The sequence below is a fragment of the Argentina silus genome (genome assembly GCF_951799395.1).
Source record: "Argentina silus genome assembly, contig: scaffold_124, whole genome shotgun sequence".
NCBI lineage: Eukaryota > Metazoa > Chordata > Actinopteri > Argentiniformes > Argentinidae > Argentina > Argentina silus.
Window position 1 is genome coordinate 103539 of NW_028152450.1, and position 18962 is coordinate 122500.

General features: G+C 45.9%; 2 protein-coding genes across 2 annotated transcripts in view; one reads left to right on the plus strand and one right to left on the minus strand.

Annotated features, from left to right (window-relative positions):
• The first annotated feature begins 805 nt into the window (after positions 1-805).
• On the plus strand, positions 806-9493 carry LOC310824810 (cysteine-rich and transmembrane domain-containing protein 1-like). The gene is made up of 3 exons (XM_083698060.1): positions 806-944; positions 6948-7264; positions 8586-9493. Exons 2-3 carry the CDS (start codon positions 6967-6969, stop codon positions 8687-8689), a joined length of 402 nt encoding a protein of 133 aa, XP_083554186.1. The 5' UTR covers positions 806-944; positions 6948-6966; the 3' UTR covers positions 8690-9493.
• Positions 9494-12112: 2619 nt separating this feature from the next.
• The window catches only part of LOC310824815 (teneurin-2-like), a gene marked incomplete at both ends in the record, with an annotated part of 24283 nt that continues 17433 nt past the window's right edge, over positions 12113-18962 (minus strand). The window contains 9 exons of the mRNA XM_083698064.1: positions 12113-12850; positions 13168-13298; positions 13533-13800; positions 14654-14764; positions 14989-15399; positions 15792-16061; positions 16315-16872; positions 17215-17511; positions 17925-18160. Coding sequence (XP_083554190.1) covers positions 12113-12850; positions 13168-13298; positions 13533-13800; positions 14654-14764; positions 14989-15399; positions 15792-16061; positions 16315-16872; positions 17215-17511; positions 17925-18160 — 3020 coding nt within the window. The remainder of the gene's footprint in view (positions 12851-13167; positions 13299-13532; positions 13801-14653; positions 14765-14988; positions 15400-15791; positions 16062-16314; positions 16873-17214; positions 17512-17924; positions 18161-18962) is intronic.

Below are 18962 nucleotides of genomic sequence, written 5' to 3' on the forward strand. Positions count from 1 at the left end.
TAGGGTGTGTATGTGCGTGCGTGCGTGCGTGCGTAAAAGGATTAAGGAAAGTGTATGCTGTGCCTCTCTCCTTAGAATGTAGAAACTGTAGCGCCTGTCTAAATAGACATTTGAAACACCTTTTGGAACACCAATCATCTATAACAGAACATTGAGGGTTTAAGACGTGAGGATGATAAATATGTGTCACATGACGGTATAGGCTACTCGTTTGTGACTTTCCTCACAGATCTCCAAACATAGTACCTATTCATCGCCTTATGCCCTGTATGAATGCAAGAGAGTAAGTAAAGACTGCCATCTGCTGGTAAAAAGGGGGTGTTGCCCCTGTCCTAATGTACAGGAGTTTTATCCTTATCCTTATTTATTCCTGTAATTTCAAACAAAAAATGGAAACATCATAGAGAGTGAGGATCTTAGATGAGAATTGTGTGCATGCCTGCTGTATAAGCTACAGCTACTGCCAGCAGTGATATTATAGTGTTACATACAAATATATTTACACTGTATATGAACTCTATTGTATTATGTATTGTCGACTTTTTCGCGCTCAATAAATTATTATTGTGCGATTTTGTGCGTATTTCGTCACATCTTTCTGTGATGTGTGTATAATTTATTAACCAGTCAGATGATCGGGGAGGGGGTCATCAGTCCATTCATCTTTCTCATCGCTCTGCATTCTTATTAGTCCATGATAACCTCAATAATTCACCACAGCCAACCAGCGCGAGGCGGTTAGTGCCATTCAGAACCTTTTTTTCCTCCTGCAACCCCCTCGCGACACCATCCGGATGACGTCACAGTTCCCACACAACAGATACGCACTGAGTTTCGAGACAAGGGTCGTTCAATGCGGTAAAAAAAGAAAATAAATAAATCACTCCGCAGGGTTGCTTTGAAGAGGAGTTCGGCTGTTGAAAAGGGATACTGTTTCTAGCAAGGTAGGTGGACTTATAGTTTTTTTTTCTATGATTATTGTGAAAATACATCATCATCAACGACTTACGGTCTGGGAAAATTGCAACTCGACACCGTTGCTCAGTGGGCTGTGGCCTGATGCAGGTGCTAGTTTTATTCCATCCCTGTCTTATTGTAGCGACCTCGCAGTTATCCTATATTGATACATCGTTGCCAATGCCAACTATATGTATTTATTTATTTTTTGCCAAAAGCGGAGAGAAACATTTCGGGCTACTGCTGCATTGTTTCTGGAAATTCTCATGATTCTTATTCCGTAAAATCTATCGCGGCAAATGTGATTAGGCCACAGCTGTAGATCATTTTGCGGCAATAAAGAGAAATTAAACAGTCGCGTCGGAACCCTCTTATTATTATGTATGTCAGGTGTGATGATCAGATAATGTAGTTTTTTTATTTTTATTTTGTGACTAGTGGCCCAATTGTATTGGTAGTGATATTACACATGACGTGGCAAGAAAAAACATTTCTTTTTTCATTTCCTTCCAGTTCTTTCATAATTAGTTGCAATCTAAAGTGAACTGAAGGCCTAAATCATATCTATTCACCACAGCAGGCTGCTCTGTTTCACACATCTGAAAACAAAACAATCTCCCATACTTTTTACACTTAATACTGTAGTGAATGGCGGGGTAGAGCAGCTTGCCCTAAGCGGGTATCAAACTCACAAGTTGGGCCTTACACAGGGTTGTTACACTATCCCCTCCGTTCTTCACTATACCGAGTCTCTCACGTGGACACGCCTCACCGATGGCCTCATGGCCGCCATCCCACTCCTGACACCAGTGTAGCGAATGGCGCGGTAGAGCAGCTTGTCCTAAGCGGCTATCGAACTCACAACCTTCCGCTTACAAACCGACCACCTAGCTACAACACCAAGAGAGTTAACTCCCTTGGCGGAGCTGCTAACGGGCCTTACACAGGGTTTACAATACGTTTCACACACATTGAGGCCCAATGGCATAAACAGAAACCTAAATAAAGGCAATACTCTGGAAAATGACCTCATGCTCAGCTAGCTGCTAGGCTATAGGCTATGCTCATGCAACCAACACTGATAATGTATCTCTGTAAGACGGATGCAATGTAGAGATGTAGGGACAGGAGAAGAGAGGACAGATATAGGGAGAGGAGAGATGTAGGGACAGGAACTCTGCACCATTCAACTGGGGAGGGAAGCCTGATGCAGGGTTGGGCAGGTGATGGGAACTGGACAGGTGTATTTGTACTCAGAGCACTTTCAGAAGAATCAAAGGCCATATTTGTTGTTCTCTATTGTGTGTGTTGTGCTTGTTAATGAGGTCCATGGGGTATGCACTTAGCCATGTATGCAAGGCCTCATCCAACTATCACATGAGTCAAGTAGGCAACAGAATGGAGTTTCAAGTTTGCTCCCATCGTAATACACTTAGCTAACAGGCCTACTTTTTGAGCTGGTAGGCCTGCAGTTTTGGTTATTGATCAGCGCTGCCACTACTAATAAACTTTAGTAACATTCGCATGATGGCAAGTGTGCAAGACCATGTTGAGCTATCCAACCAGTTCCCAGTCACAGATGGAGTTAAGCAAGGTTGTGTCCTAGCGCCAACCGTCTTCAGTATGATGTTCTCTGCTATTCTGCAATGACAATACTGTGATAAGCCTCCATTTACCGGTTTGACGGGAAACTGTTCAACCTGCAAAGGACGCAAGCAAAAACAAAAGTGTCCCACTTCACTGCTCATGACCTCCTGTTTCCAGATGATGTGCACTAGCTGCTGGCTCACATGCTGACCTGCAGCTCTGTATGGACCACTTCTCACCAGCCTATGACAACTTTGGCCTTACTATGAGCATAAAAAAAGACCCACCTGCTCCTGGAAAGCCGTATGTGGAATCAACCATTGTTGGTTCAGGATCAGAAGCTGTCTGTGGTGGATAATTTCACCTATCTTGGCAGCACCCTGTCTCGCTGTTCACATTGATGTTGAAATCAACAACAGGATTGCCAAGGCAAGTGCAACCTTTGGCAGTCGAATGATACAGTGTGGGATAGGAGACGCATCAAATTGGATTACTCAAGGTTTACCAGGCAATCATTCTACCAAGCCTTACCCATGGCTGTGAAATCTGGATGTTGTACCAACGCCATGCCAGAAAACGAATCCCCTACCACCTGAACTGTCTGAGAAAGCTTCTGAGGATCCAGTGGTAGGACAGAGTCCCTGACACAGAAGTCCTCAAGCATGCTGCATGTGAGGGCTGGCCATGGGACCAGGATGGCTGACTCTGGCCTACCAAAGCATATCTTCTTTGGCGAACTAAAGTATGGGAAGCGATCACAGGGTGGGCAAAACAAACGCTTCAAAGATTCTCTGAAGACGTCCCTCAAGAGCTTCATGATGGAGCTGAAGTCTTGCTCTAGAGCGTCCCACCTGTCGTAACCTCATTAGGGATGGTGCAACCATCTCAGAAGCCAAGAAGATCAACAATGCCATGTTGCCAGCAGCACAAGGCAATGCCATGTGCCAGCAGCACAAGGCAGAAACCAACAACACTTCCTTTGGGAGCACTCCTACCATCATGTCTAGTGTACCACAGAGTCTAGTGTACCACAGAGTCTAGTGTACCACAGAGTCTAGTGTACCACAAAGTCTAGTGTACCACAGAGCGCTCTGGGTCCAGATTGGCCTCATCAGCCATCTGAGAACTCACCGTACTTCTGACACATCTTCATGTCAATGTGTTATGTTCTACATCAACCTATGATGGATGAACCTGTGTGTGTTGTGTGTGGTGCGCGGGCGTAATCGTGTGTGTGTGTGTGTGTGTGTGTGTGTGTGTTGTGCTTGTTAATGAGGTCCTTGGGGTATGCACTCAGCCAGGTATGTAAGGCCTCAACCAAATGTTGCATGAGTCAGGTAGGCTTACACAATGGGGTTTTAAGTTTGCTCCTATCACAATGACTCTAGTACACTTGTTCAGCTGACAGGCCCACTTTTTCATTGAGTAGGCCTGAGGTTTTGGTTATCGACCAGCACTGCCACTACTAATGCACTTTAATTAGGCCTACACTGGTACACTGGTCTGCTTGCCACAGCGGTTCTTTATTGTCTCTAGGTCAGTGCAGTTCTCATAGCTGTTGGGGGTTCATAATGACTGAAGAACATACTGTGTGTGTGTGTGTGTCGTGACTGTGTGACGTGTCTCTGTTGTGGAAACAGATTGTCAGTCAGGGGTCATTGCTTCCACAGAGTCTTTTTCCTGTCAATGACAAAACAACAACTAACTTAACAACAGGCCTCTGACTGGACTTCAAAACACCCTACTAGGTGTGAGAGACACATTTCCAGATACGAGCTGAGACTAAAGACTGGGACTTTGGACCTTTTTTTTTCAAGCTTCTTCTGATGGTCCATATCTCTGTCCATATGGAGGCAGGACCAGTCAACTGTCAAATCATACAGGGACCAGAGGTTGTTTAACTTTACTGCTGCTGTGTGTCCCTTAGGGTCCCAGCAGCATATGTTCAACATGGCGAGAGTGAGTGAGTGAGTGAGTGAGTGAGTGAGAGAGAAAGAGAAAAGTTGTTGCAGTTTCACAGTCCTGCAGGATGAACACGAAACCTTCGACACGATGAACTGCACTCACATTTCACACTTTTCACATAGAAAGTAACCACAACATAATGGTAGCAAAGTAGTGCTAAAGATCAGTTTGTGTGAGAAGGGGTTTAAGCTCAGTGAAGTTCTAGTCAGGACAGAATCTACAGGGACACCCTTCCGCTCCGCATGGTCTCAGCGAGTAACCATGGTTACGAAGGGCTGTGCCATCTGTCGCCAGGTAAGAGAGCCCTCTCAGGTGAAACGTTCAGTCATCGTTTCATAACTTCTAGCAGGCCAACGTGACTCATGGCTTAACGGATAAATATAAAAGAAATGTGTTGTGAGTGAATGTGCCAAAAACACACACACACAATCACTGGTTCTTCTTTTAGTGTCATGTGGTCTTGTCCCTTAGCTTACTCTACGGGATGGAACTGACAGCTTTCCAAACGGCCCGGAAGTCATTATCGATCTAGTACGATCAAAGAAAGTCAAATGCTTTCCTCTTTCATTCCCTCCTGGATTATAAGTAATTAGGATATTAATATATCACAAATGTAGAGTTGAAAGCAAGCACTGCCACTCCAGATGGATTCCTTGTGGAGAGGGAGCATGATATTAAGAAGGACTAAGGGGTAAATTGGTCGATAAGTCATTAGATAGAGAAAGACAGGCTCCCTTTAGCCTACTTTAGACAGAGCCCTGATTGTGGAGAATGAGGTGGGGAGGCTGGAGTTGGCATGGTGTTTAGATGTTTTACTGTACACAGAGGGAGGGAAGGGATAAGGCTGGAGGCTGGAGTTGGCATGGTGTTTAGATGTTTTACTGTACACAGAGGGAGGGAAGGGATAAGGCTGGAGGCTGGAGTTGGCATGGTGTTTAGATGTTTTACTGTACACAGAGGGAGGGGGGAGATACAGAAAACCCTTTGACAACACAAAGTAGCCTACTTTCCCCTGGTGTTTGTTGTGTTTGTAGGTGATGATGATGATGGTGTGGTAAATCCCAGTGTAGACTGACCTCTTCTCACTCCCTCTGTTGGTCTCTTGTCTTCTACTCACACACTCCCCCTGTAGCCTCCCCCTGTAGCCTCCCCCTGCCCTATGTAAGAGAGGGAGGGAGAAAGAGAGGGAGAGTTTGAGTTTTTACACACATTGTACATTTAAGGAATGTTACAAAAGGTACAATGGAACACAACTACTATATAGGCCGGACAAAAGAAAAGAAAAAGAAACCAAAGCAATTAAACAACAAAGTACAACCCTACACGGCATGTCACCAGTGCTTGGGAGTGCAGAGGGAGAGACAGAGAGGTGGTCTGTGTTGTGTTACCATGTGAATAATTTACTGAGACATGACACTGTTTAGGCTCTGGCTGTCTCAGGTCTTGGTGTTGTGGTGGGGTTCATCGTGCGCTGCCTGCAGGCCATACAATATACAGTTAGCCACACCGTTTCAGTATACAGTGCATGAGACATGCTACACTCAAGTTTTGTTGAGAAGTAAAAGTGTCTGTGGCTTGTCTGGTCTGCCTATCACATTGATGCTCTTGCAAGGATGATAAGCAAAAATCAAACAAATGGGTTGAATGTAATTTGTGCAAAAGCAAAAAAAACATTTCATAGGAAATGCAAACAACCACAGAGCATTGCTAGTTGTGCTGTAGTATGAGCCAACAGAAATGTACATTTTTTTTGTCGTGTGAATTATAGACCCCAACATCACTACCATGTGATCATAATAGACAAAAGTCACAAAAGATACATGGATAGAGAATGGTAGCTGCCATTTATTCCGGCAATGACACTCCACAAACCATACCATACAGTATTCCTATAGATGACCATTGTCTTGTGCAGGGCCTTCTCCAGTATTTACAGAATTAGAATTACAGGTATGTAAGTGGAAGGATCTGGCTACTGTTCGTGGGTCAGTGAGTTTGACTAACCCCCTCCCACACACACACACACACACACACACACACACACACACTGATGGTGAAAACCATAGAACTCAATGTAGGGTCTCTGTGGTGAAACCCACAGCCTACTGTCCTATGTCCCACCACATCCTTCATAACTAGATCATAGCTCTATGAAATGTTCTGTATGCTTCTGTTGCTTTCATGACAACAGCGTCACAAAAGGAATCCCATTAGCTGGGAACCCTGGGGAAATCATTGGTTAATGTGACGCCAGGGACCGACTCTGGTAGCTGAATAGCAGGTCCTGAAGTGCTAACGCACACACACACACACACACACACACACACACACACAGCTTTAATGTTATCTCAAGTTCTATGTTGACTCTGCAGGGCTGTGAAACTACAACAATTACTTATTTCTCTCCTCCTTTCTATTCTCTCTCTCTCTCTCCCTAGGTGATCCTGAGGTCTGCAGATGAATTTTGAGCAGCCCCCTCCGTACCCGGGCCCCGGCCCCACCGCTCCGGGCTACCCAGCTCAGGGCTACCCCACTCAGGGCTTCCCACCCCAGGGCTTCCCCCCTCAGGGATACCCCAACATGGAGCAGCCCAACCCAGCCTACCCCAACTACCCAGCCGGCCCCATGGGCCCTGGGGGGCCCTACCCCGGCCCCGGACAGCCCCCCTACCAGGGCTACCCAGGACAACCACAGATGGGCTGGCAGGGGGGGCCCCCTCCTGGACCCATGTACGGAGAGGCTCCTAAAAACACAGGTGAGTGTTAAACATTGGGTGGTATGACATGTTGTGAGGCACCACTCCTTTCAAACTCAACAAGGTTAGGGTTAAGGGTTTGTTCAAGATTAGGGTCAGTCTTAGGTTTTGGCTTAGTCAGTGGAATGCTGGTCAGAAAGGTCCCTTTAGTCTCTCCCGGTCTGGACATTGGTGGTGGAAGGAGTGAGTCTAAGCCCTGTAATACAGGCCTTGTTTTAGCCCTGTTCATGTTGCTTGGCTCTGTCTACATTGTATTCCTGCGGCAGCAGACCTGTTGGCTGTGAGGTAACAGAGCTGTTTACAGCAGTGGGAGAGCCGGCCAGCTAGCCTGCTAGCCTGCGTCTGAGCAATGTAAACACAGCACAAAGAAATGACAAAGGGAAAAAACCTGCAGGAGAATATTCAAACTGGGTATGCAAAGAGAGCGGACAAGCCAGGGGAATTATCCAGCCACATACAAAGGTTTGGGTCATTACTGCTAACCAGGATTACTAGGCTTTTCAAAAGGGGACCTTTCTAATACCATTGATGTTTTGTCAAGGTGTCATTTAGATAGCACATTCTATGACGCACAGCCTAATGATTAACTTGGGTGGTGATTATGGCCCTTGATATCAGATGGGTCATGTGTGGCCAACTCCTCTGTACCTGGGCAACAGCTGTAGCACCTGGTCTCTCAGATACCTGACTCACCCCACCTGACTGACCTCACCTGACTCCCTCGCTCCACCTCTCCCTCCACCTGTCTCCCTCCCTCCACCTGACTCCCTTGCTACACCTGACTCCCTCCACCTGACTCCCTCCCTCCACCTGGCCCTCACAGTCAGTCTCTATGGAAATGGCAGCCTTTGTCCTGAGTGTTAATGACTGCGAGAGTCAGTTTGCACATGGTGGATTAATCACAAACATTGAGATAAAAGACAACAGTTGGCTGGTGTGATGGTAAATGGTGTGTGTGTGTGTGTGTGTAGGGTTGGTTGGTAGATAGCAGGGAGTGAGTTGCTGTGAGTTTCTCTAGATTAAATAACCCAGCAGTAATTGCATCTGGACTGAAGGCTGCCATGGCAATACCGTGGCAATGGACATTGTCGATGATGATGATAATGAAAGGGAAATGGTTGTTCCTTTATTATACCGCATTGGCAAAAATGCCATTAAAATTAAACACTTAATAAAGCATGTCTTGTTAACCCTTGATTTTTTACAGAATAATGGTTTTAAGTAGACTAATGACTAATGGTGATTATCCTCTTCCTTCTCTCTCTCTCTCTCTCTCTCTCTCTCTCTCTCTCTCTCTCACCCCCCCCCTCCTCCTCTCTAGTGTACGTTGTGGAGGAGAGGAGGAGAGATGACACAGGAGACACATGTCTGACAGCCTGCTGGACGGCCCTCTGCTGCTGCTGTCTCTGGGACATGCTCACATAGCATACTCCCCCTGACCCCTGACCCCCCTGACCTTTAACCCTTCCCCCCTTCTGTCTGCCTGCCCCCCCCCCCTCCCCCTCCCCTACAACTCTCTGCCTTAACCCTTGCACTTCCAATCCCTATGTCCGTCCGTAATCATCAACCCAGAAGCCCTGCAGTTGTATTCCCCTTGCATACCCCTAACCCCCTGGTCTCTCCCCCCAACCCCATTACATACAATACACTCAACTCTGACCCTCCATCGGGGGGTGCTCTGTAGCAGCTTATGTCTTGAGCTTCTAAGCATCTTTTAAATCTCAGGCTCTGTACTGTAGATATGTAACCTTATAAACACACACACACAGATCTCAGGCTCATCTCTACTGTAGATCTAACCCATCCTCGGCACTTTAATATTGATTACCTCTGCAAGGTACTTCTCCTGCCTCCCCCCCGATGTCTCATTCCAAATCCTCCAGTCAATTCTACACCCTCCGCCCTACACCCTCCGCCCAACCCACTGCGGCTACCAAGACCACTGGACGCCCGTATGCTACAGGGTCCCCTACCATACGAAGCTGATGCTTGAAATGTCTCCGTTTTGTTTGCACAACAGCTGTGGTTGCCGATGTATGTCTTAAAATGAATCCTTATGACAATAAATTGAATGCATTTTTAAAGATGACAATGATGATTTATGTTTGATTCAATGTACTTTTAATGCCTGCAATGTTTTTCATTCCGATCCTGAATAAGTATGATTTAATAGATATTCTTTTTAATACTCACGTTCCTTGAAAGTAAAAAAAAATAAAAAACGTAAAATGTGAAAAAATACTGAAGTACCGATGAAACCAAATGACTTGTTAGATGCCTTTGCTTGACATGAGAATCTTGCGTTAAGAATAAAATATTCCCTGTCATCACTGGCTGATGTCTGATGTCATTCTTAGAAATGCCCAGTGTTCACAGTCTCCAGTGGTGTGTGTGTCTTTCTGCTATGATGTTGTATCAATGGATAGCAGCACTTTTCTGTGTGTGTGTCCGTTTGTGCAGTAGGCTATCTAGGGCGTGTGTGTGTATGTGTGTGTGTATTTTCAGTAGGCTGTATTGGGTGTGTGTGTGTGTTAGTAAGTGAAGCCCAGGCCAGATCCATGTCTATTTATAAACCTAATTAGGAGTGACCTGGCCTGGTTTGAACCATGGCCTATGGAATACAGCATGAATTGACCTACTATCAACCTTACCACAATGTAGAAGACAGTTTGGTATGCAGTATATCTTTGGAGTAAGGGATCTGTGGTGAGCTGTGGAATAAATATACCGGTATCACTTAAACAAACAATCAGCACCATGTAAGAGGTCAACGGTCACTTCACTGGTTTCACGGTTAAGACAACCCAAAACTGAATGTCACAAAACCATCTCTCCATAAATGTTGTAGATGATTAACAAGGAAACGAATGATTTACTTTCAGTCACATTGTGTCGCTAAAGAAGCCAGCTGATTCATAGATGTGTCACATTAGCATTCTGAAGATTGCATCACCAGATCCAAAGGTGTGTGTGTGCGTGTAAAAGGATCTTTGGATCCGAAGAGTGGATTTCCCTCTGTACATATTCACTGAATAAAGACAATGTACGTAGGCACATACACGCACACACACGCATACACGCACACACACACACACACGCATACACGCACACACACACACACACACACAAGAAGGGATGAGGAGAGGAAAATCAGAGTTGACGCCAATGAAGTAAACAATTACTTTTTATTGATAAGGTTCTCAGAAGAGTCTCGTTTGAGTGAGCGTATAAGAATCGTCCTTCATTAATACTGATTTGGTACATTATGACATCCATCACGAGTCTCTTCACAGTGAAAGGGATCCATTTCTACGGCTTTAAGGATCTAGAACAGCAATATCTCTGCATTAAAACAAAAACAAACAGTCAAAAACAACAAACTGGGGATCGATATTGTAGATATGGGATATTAGAGTGTCACACAACTCTAGAGTAGTAATACCAGCTAAAGGTTTGCACATTACAAGCCACTTCCTCTTAGAAATATAAAACTTGATATTCTGAACAATATTCTACTGTGCTGCATAAAGGTAGGTCTATACACTGTACATCGAGATATATTTCGAAAAACAGATTTCACAGTTTTAAAGACTTTATTTAAAGTATAAACCGTTTTAAAACACTTTATTACATACATTATTCTGTTTGAGTGTGACTATTATTTGCTCTGACAGCAAAACTTAATACAAAAAACATAATGAACATTTCTTATATATTTTACAAAAGAAAATAAACTCATCGCAGCTAATGCTCATCTTCTTTGATAAAAGTGGTGACTCCTTCATGATTGTCATATATTACTAAGAATAATAAATAAATTAAAAAAAAAGAACAAAGTAAAACAAATAGCTCTTGATACTAGTTCTGAATGTATTCTGGACTCTGTGTACTGTCGGTGTTTTTGATCTTTCTGTACAGAAGTGCCTGGGTGAAAGTCTCACGATTCTACTGCGACTGACATACAAAACTACTGCATCTACAGTATACGCAACACCCTGAAATTTAGTGTAATCTGACACATATGTAGTAGAGATTCTCTTCATTTCAAAACAAAACAACGGGTGTGTGATATTATTCTCCGCAAATATAACCATCATTTCATTTCTTTTATAACAGCTTTTTTTCTTAGTTTGAATTCTTTTATTTTTCAAAGGATGTCAGTAGTTGGAGTGTTGGTTGGTAGGATATGCTGCAGCAGTAGCCGAGGACAGTTCTGTGGTGGAGAATGGGAGGCCTGAGACAGTGAGATGACTCATTGTTTTACAGCGTTTCATGTCGCTTCGCTGAGGTGCTTGTCGCCGTTGGTGATGTTCTTCTTTGATCCATTGTTTGGTTGGCTGGACTCTGTAGTGGCTCTGCCTCCCTATTGGTCCCTTTGCCGACAGTTCCTATCAGAGGCAGGCCCTCAGCAGAGCACCCAGTGCAACACAACTCCCCCATCTGGTCAGTAGCTGTCATTGCTGCCCTCATGGTGACCCAAAAAATATGGGTGAAAATATCAATATCTTTTTTAAAAAGGGGAATCTTCTTATTAATTAAGCATTTTTTGTTTTTCAAAGTTAATCAGTGCTTTCTCATTTCTCCAAAGTCTGTTTTCAAAAAAGCAACGTTTGCCTAAACCTTAGATTCTTTTGCCTGTGGCAGTAAAAGTAACAATAATATTATTTTCGGATAAGTTCTTCTTTTCAAAAGTCCCTGCAGCGTTCAGTGAGGAACCCCGTTTGTTGGTTTATTCTCCTCGGGATTGGAGAGTGGGGGTGGGGTGAGGAGAGAGGAAGGGAGGGGGAGGGAGGAGGGCAGGGATTAGGCAGAGGAAATGAAAGAGGGATAGTCAGTCCAGATAGGCTGTTACCTCTTGCCCATCTCATTCTGTCTCAGGAACTGGATATTGGTGCTGCTGTCAGCCAGTTCTGGGTACTGCTCCACGGGTAGAACATAGTACCCATCATACCCCTGCACCCTGCCCGCTGTTAGCAGCTGCTGCCTCTCCCCATCCGTCCACAGCCGGCTCCCCTCCTTCCCATCCCTCACCCTCTGCTGCTCCCTTAGCCATGCCCCAGCCAGTGCTCTCTGCCTGGCTAGCTCCAACAGCCTCACCCTCTCCTCATCCACTACATCCAGTGCTAACCCATACCGCATGCTAAGCACTAGGGACGGCACCGCAAACTCCACTGTAGCCCCTCTCCTTGACCGGCCACTCACTGTCACGTTGATCCCGCTCTCCAGCGCCTTGCGTCCGTTAGTGAGCCCCAGAGCGAGTAGGTCACTATCGGCCGAGCCCACTTTCACGAAAAAGTGACAATCTCGTCCATCCTGGGTGTAGTGAGTGCCGTCCAGATAGAGGGCACCATTGAGCACTACAGCAATTTTGCGGCTGTCGTCGCTAGCCATGGTGGACACACCGGCCACCACGCGGCCCTCCTTCAGGGCCAGCATCACCCCGCGGCCGATAATGGGGGTACTGGTGCCAAACCAGTGGCCCGGCTTGTCTTTGCGGGCGCGGCGCTCCTTGTTGAGCAGACGACCCTCCAGGGCCATAAAGGCCTGGTTGTGGCGTTCCGCTGCCTGCTGCACCCCTGTGATCAGCTACAGGACAGGGGAGGGGGGGGAGTGTCACAGTTTAGAATGAAGGATTGCAGATATTGATAATGAACAAGTAACTTCAACTATCAATGTTTATGTGTTACTGTTTTCCACTGAAGGTTCATATTTGAGATTCTAATTGTCAACCAACTCAGAGAATGACTAATATTGAATGATTCTAGGTCTATATGCCTGTGTGTAATTGCTGGATTATGTACAGTAGATTTGTTTATAGATTTTCATGTCAAAACAAAACAAAACAAAAAAGTGGATACAAGCAGTGCTCAGGCACAGTTCCCGGGGTTGCCATAGTAACCTACCTGTCCGTTCTCGCAGTCCTGGCTGGCCTGCAGCTCGTAGGGCGGGTCTACAAAGTAGAGGGAGTGTCTGGGGAACCCTGGGATGATGTTGCTGAGCTGGAACCCAAACATCACCAGCCAACTCTTCACATCTATGGAGAACAGGCAGGAGAACATGGATACAAGCTTTAGTTTAGAACATCCTCGCAATAATGCTAAGTCATATAGATACCTCACGCTCTATCTTCAAAATACCACAACATCAATAAATAAATGCAAGATCAAGAACCACATCATTCCAACAAAATATAATGTGGCTTGAAATACATTTAATAAATAAATTATAATAAATAATAATAACTACAATATGTCACTATGTCCTGTACCTGTGACATAGTTCTTGATATCCAGCATGTCGCTGAGGGGGTTGTTGTTCTTGAACATGTAGAGGTTAAAGGGTGCCGGGTCTTTGCCTATCTTGGGCCAGATGGCGTAGTCGGGCGAGGTCCAGCGCCCGGCCAGCACATCGTAGTCCCGCTGGGTGAAGTGGACCAGCTTGGTGAGGGTGTCGTACAGACCACCATGGAAGCCTACCACCAGCTGGAACTCTGGGTTAGAGTCCAGGTAGACCTCCCCGTAGGCTGTGTACTGCACCTGGGATTCGGATGACGGATAGATGAGTGTTCAACATGCCCCTTGAGATATTTACCTTGAGATATTTACCTTGAGATATTTACTGTGGTGAATCAGGGGAGGCTGGTGGAGACACGTGTGCTTGATACCATTCCTGATTCCATTCCATGCATTACAATAAGCCCGTCCTCCGATTTTTACCTCCATCAGCCTCCTGTGATATGAATGGCACTAGGGGAGGCTTGTGGAGGTATAAATCTAAGGGAGGGGCTTATTGTAATGGATGGAATGGAATGGTATCAAACACATACAGTGCATTCAGAAAGTATTCAGACCCCTTCACTTTTTCCACATTTTGTTATGTTATAGCCTTATTCTAAAAATTGATTAAATTATTTTTTTCCCTCATCAATCTACACACAATACTCGATAATAAACAAAGCCAAAACAGGTTTTTAGAAATGTTTACTATTTTATTAAAAATAAAAAACTGAAATATTACATTTATTATTACATAGCAAAGGGTCTGAATACTTATGTAATACTTATCATAGTTCTTTTTTTTTTTTTTTTAATAAATTAGCAAATATTTCTAAAAACCTGTTTTCGCTTTGTCATTATGGGGTATTGTGTGTAGGTTGATAACAAAAAGAATAATTTTAGAATAAGGCTGTAACATAACAAAATGTGGAAAAACTGAAGGGGTCTGAATACTTTCCGAAGGCACTGTATGTTTGATAAATGTCAGATATCATTCCTCATTCCATTCCATACAGTAAAATAAGCCTGTTCTCCAACATGGACCTTCACCTGCCTCCCCTGGAATAGCGGTACGCCTAGTAAAGACTATGGTCAGTAGTTTGACGGTCATTACCTGCTTGATCATCTGCCCGTTGCTGCTAAACACTGCCAGTGGCGTGCCTGTGTTGTCTGAAGCGATGTAATACTCCTCTCCACTGCTCACCTCCATGGCAAACAGATGGCCCTGTGGGACGAGACAGGACTTTAGCATCAGTCGTGACTTCAGTGACAGCATCATGAAACAATCAGGATAAACTGCTACTTTAGATGATCAGTTGACATGGAAGTTGAGACTTGACTTTAGAACACTAGAAAACTCATCATACAAGCTGAACCAGTTGTGCTGCACCTCTCTATGTAGCCTTGACCATGAGGATCATTGCCACTGGGTCATCCTGCCAGCCTTACCTGCAGATCGTAGTACAGCGATGCTATATCGGAGCTGGAGTGGTTGAATATGTGTGTGACCCTAGCTGGGTGGTTGAGGTCAGCGTAGAAGAACTGCAGGTGCTGGCCCAGGCTGGTCCTGGTCGACACCCTCCGGCCCAAGCCATCGTAACGGTACTGGACGCTCCAGCCCCCAGGCAGACGGCTGTAGGCCCGTAGCAGCTGGCCTTTGGAGTTGTAGTCAAAGACGTCGGAGCCTCGCTGGCTCAGGAAGCCGTCCTCGTCCAGGCGGTACTGCACGTCTCCCAGGCGCGTGATGCGGTCACGCAGGTCGTAGCGCAGAGGCATGAGGCGGGCACTGTTTCCGGGGTTCAGGAGGTGGAGGTTGCCATTGAGATCATAGCTGTAGCGCCAGGTGGACCAGTCGTTCACCTGGAGGATAATGATGATCATTATTAGCAAAGACAAACAATAATAGGAATAACACAATAATAACATAGTCATAACCATAGAAATAGAATGAGCATGCCTGTTCAATTCAACATTCCATGGTATATGCCATTTAACTGACGCTTTTATCCAAAGCGACTTACATTGCAGTGAGTGCATACATTTCAGTATATATGGTCCCAGCGGGAATCAAACCCACAACCTAAGCATTGTTAGCGCCATGCTCTACCAACTGAGCCACAGAGGACCACAGCCATCTTTGATGTACTAGCCGAACTGCCATGGTCTGAGGGCCCATGTCCGTTTGACTCACTCTAATTCTATGGTAATAGCAATAGTAATAGCACTCCTGATAACACTCGATCCATTCTCACCTTGACCCCGCTGAGCTGTCCGTCTCCGTCGTACTCGTAGCGGTACTGCGTGGTGTTGGCGTACGGCCCGATCTTCAGCTCCCTCTTCACCACCCTCCCCATGCTGTCGTACTGGACCGTCATCCAGTACATGAGAGAGCGGAAGATCTCGTACTGGACCTCTTTGATGCGGCCGTGCGTGTCGAAGTGCTTACTCAGCGTCATGACGGCTGTGGTGATGATCTGGTTGATGTCATAGTATATGACGCCAAACTTCCCAAAGTGCTCCACCTGTGGGGAAATACATTGGGTTATATCCTAGAGGCGGTGAAGTGAATTACCACTGTGCCGTGAAGGTTCAGACCGACAGAGAATGTAGTACGTGTAACGGCGGGGTTTGAACCAGGGACCTAAGCCACAGACTTAAACCGACTTAGAAGTCACAGGCAGGGCTACCTCAACACAAGAGTGTGATTGAAAATCACCTCCGCTACATATGCTTACATACAGGGTGGTTACTATACAAGTGCAGTAAGTTACACACCTTGCCAGAGATCTCATCGTAGCGGTAGAGGTCCACAGGTAGCGGTGTTTCACTGATGACTGGTTTCATACTGGCGATGCGGAAACTGTTGTCATGGTACGTGTAATCGAACCTGGCATTCACCATCCCCTCTTCGGAAAAACGGTAGATCTGCTTGTCGATGAGCGGGCCCATCTTACGGTAGCGTATGGTGCAGGAGAAACCGCCGCTCTGCAAGTTGACCATCTTCAGCACTCCCGTGGTCTCGTCGTAACCGAAGGAGACGGCCGTGCTGTCGTAGAGTATCTCGGCCAGTTTGGCCAGCTTCCCGTACTTGTAGAGGACGCGGCGACCTGTTCCCAGGTAGTGGGTAGCCTGCGGGCGGCCGTCCTCGCTGAAGTCATGGATGATGGAGGCGTTGCTCTCCGGGGGGTTGTAGGTGTTGCGGATGTAGCCCACGGAGACGTGAGTGGACATGGTGTGGCGAGCCACGCTGGGCATGGTGACGGCCGTGACGCGTCCCGATGTGTCAAACTCAAAGATGTACTGCCTCTGGCTCTGAAGCAGGAGCACCATTGACTGAGGATAGAGAGGGAGAGAGAGAGAGAGAGAGAGAGAGAGAGAGAGAGACAACAACACAGTGATCAACCCAATCTCTTTACAATGACATTGGATAATTTCCCTGCAGTGAAAAGTGAAAGACAAAAGTGGGTCATTATAACCCTATTCAGCTCAACATATCTTTGTTTTCAATGAGCACGATTTATTGTTATTTTTTATAGAAGCAAAGCAACGCTCTTTATCTTCTCTTCTCTACAAGAATACAGTTAATGTCATTTCTTTAAGCCCCCCTCATTTTCCTGCTGTAAGTAACTGACAGGTGCAAGGCCACAACCTGTCACCTGATCCAGATGTCCTCACCTTGTCCAGGTAGCTGTAGCTCCACACCTTGCCGTCCACAAAGGAGCGAGACAGGATGCGTCCCTGGGTGTCGAACTCCGTCCTCTCGCTCATGCTGCCCCTCTGTAGCCCCACCAGCTGACCCGTGGTCGAGTACGACACGTTGACCACCGCCAGGCTGCTGCTAGGCAACCACATGGCGGGCCGGCCCTGCGCGTCGTACATGATGCGCAGCGTGAACTTGCGGTGGTCGTCATAAATCTTCTCTGTCCGTGTGTTACGGTCAAAGTCGATAGAGAGGAGGTTACGACCGTGGGCCTGAGGAAAAGGACAAGGGGTGAGAGACGGATGATGGTTAGTATTTCATGGAATTATCGAAATATTAGAAATGTAAGTCAGTCAGTGTGACTCTTGATAGAGAACAACTGATAAAGACAAACAGACAGACTTGGGGCCTAGTGAGAGGTATTTAATGCAGTATATTATCATTATCATTAAAACAACAATATACCACACAGAGAGGACACTAAGAGAGAGGATAAACACATTCACACAGTGGATGCTGGTGCAGGGACCAATCAGAGGAAGGGCTTATCGTAATGCATGGAACGGAATAAAGAATGGTCTTTGTTTGATACCATTCCTCATTCCATTCGATGCATTACAATGAGCCCATCCCTCCGATTTCTCCCTCCGGCAGCCTCCCCTGACAGGAAGTGATGTCAGCTTACCCTCAGCTTCCTGCCAAAGACGGTGACCTTGCCCTTGGTCTGCTCCTTGCGGAGGCGCCACTCGATGGAGTTGAGGCCGTTGTCCGTGGGCAGGCTGATGTTCCTGCGGCCGATGGTGGGACTGACCGACCCTGCCAGGATATGGGGCTCCGTGTGGAAGCTGATGCCCATCCCGTTGGCATACATCACCCGGAGCGTCCCATTGTTACACAGCTGGTAGCTGTTCCTCACTTGGTCTGCAGGGGGCGATAGAGGTGTAGGGAGAGACATGGAGTTGTCATGTTAGTACTAGTTCTACCTTAAACGGCTACATGTCTGTTTGGTAACACAGTGTGAGCCTAGAAGCGTGGCAACTACTGTTGTCTGGACTGAACAAAACAAAATAGTCAACAAATCAGTAATTGTATCTGCACGGTAGATACAACACACTCACAGACAAAAACTAAATAAAATACCTTTTAGTAATAATAATAAAAGTGGCCATTTCTGTTCATCTCCACCGCACAAAGAACATCCTGACTTCAATGGCATGCCTAATGGCATAATGGTACCGTTGTCCGTTAGAATGAGTTAATGGCCTGAAAATGCTGTCTGATAGCCAGCAACTAGTGTGACTTCTGCTGCTACAATTCACAAGCTATTGTGAGCCTGGAAGCCTGATGGAGACACAAGGCTACGTACAGTAAATGACTGAATTTTTGCGTTTTATCCCTCACTTGAATGCATTCAACAGAACAAAGAGACAGAAAGGTTTAGCGTTCATTCCTGTTGCAAAATCTCTCTGTCTGTCGTGCAATAGAACAGTAGCCCGATATCAGTGACACTGTTTGAAGATAAGATAAAGGTTTTTTGCTCTTAAAAATGTCTGCCAATACACAGTGAGAGCCTTTTATTTCAATACAAAAGGCATGGGGATGGTAGGCAGGCCGCTTTTAACATCTACTGTAAACGGCCAGTAATCCATAAAGCCAATTTGTAATAAACCTAGAGGCAGCGTTTTAACAACGCTTCAAACTGACAGAGAGGCCTTTTTCTGTC

Bases quoted from the DNA above. Each gene is read 5' to 3' on its own strand.
- LOC310824810 (XM_083698060.1), top strand. From the start codon at position 6,967: ATGAATTTTGAGCAGCCCCCTCCGTACCCGGGCCCCGGCCCCACCGCT. The intron at 7,265-8,585 runs GTGAGTGTTAAA...CCTCCTCTCTAG, and splicing joins AGAGGCTCCTAAAAACACAG to TGTACGTTGTGGAGGAGAGG.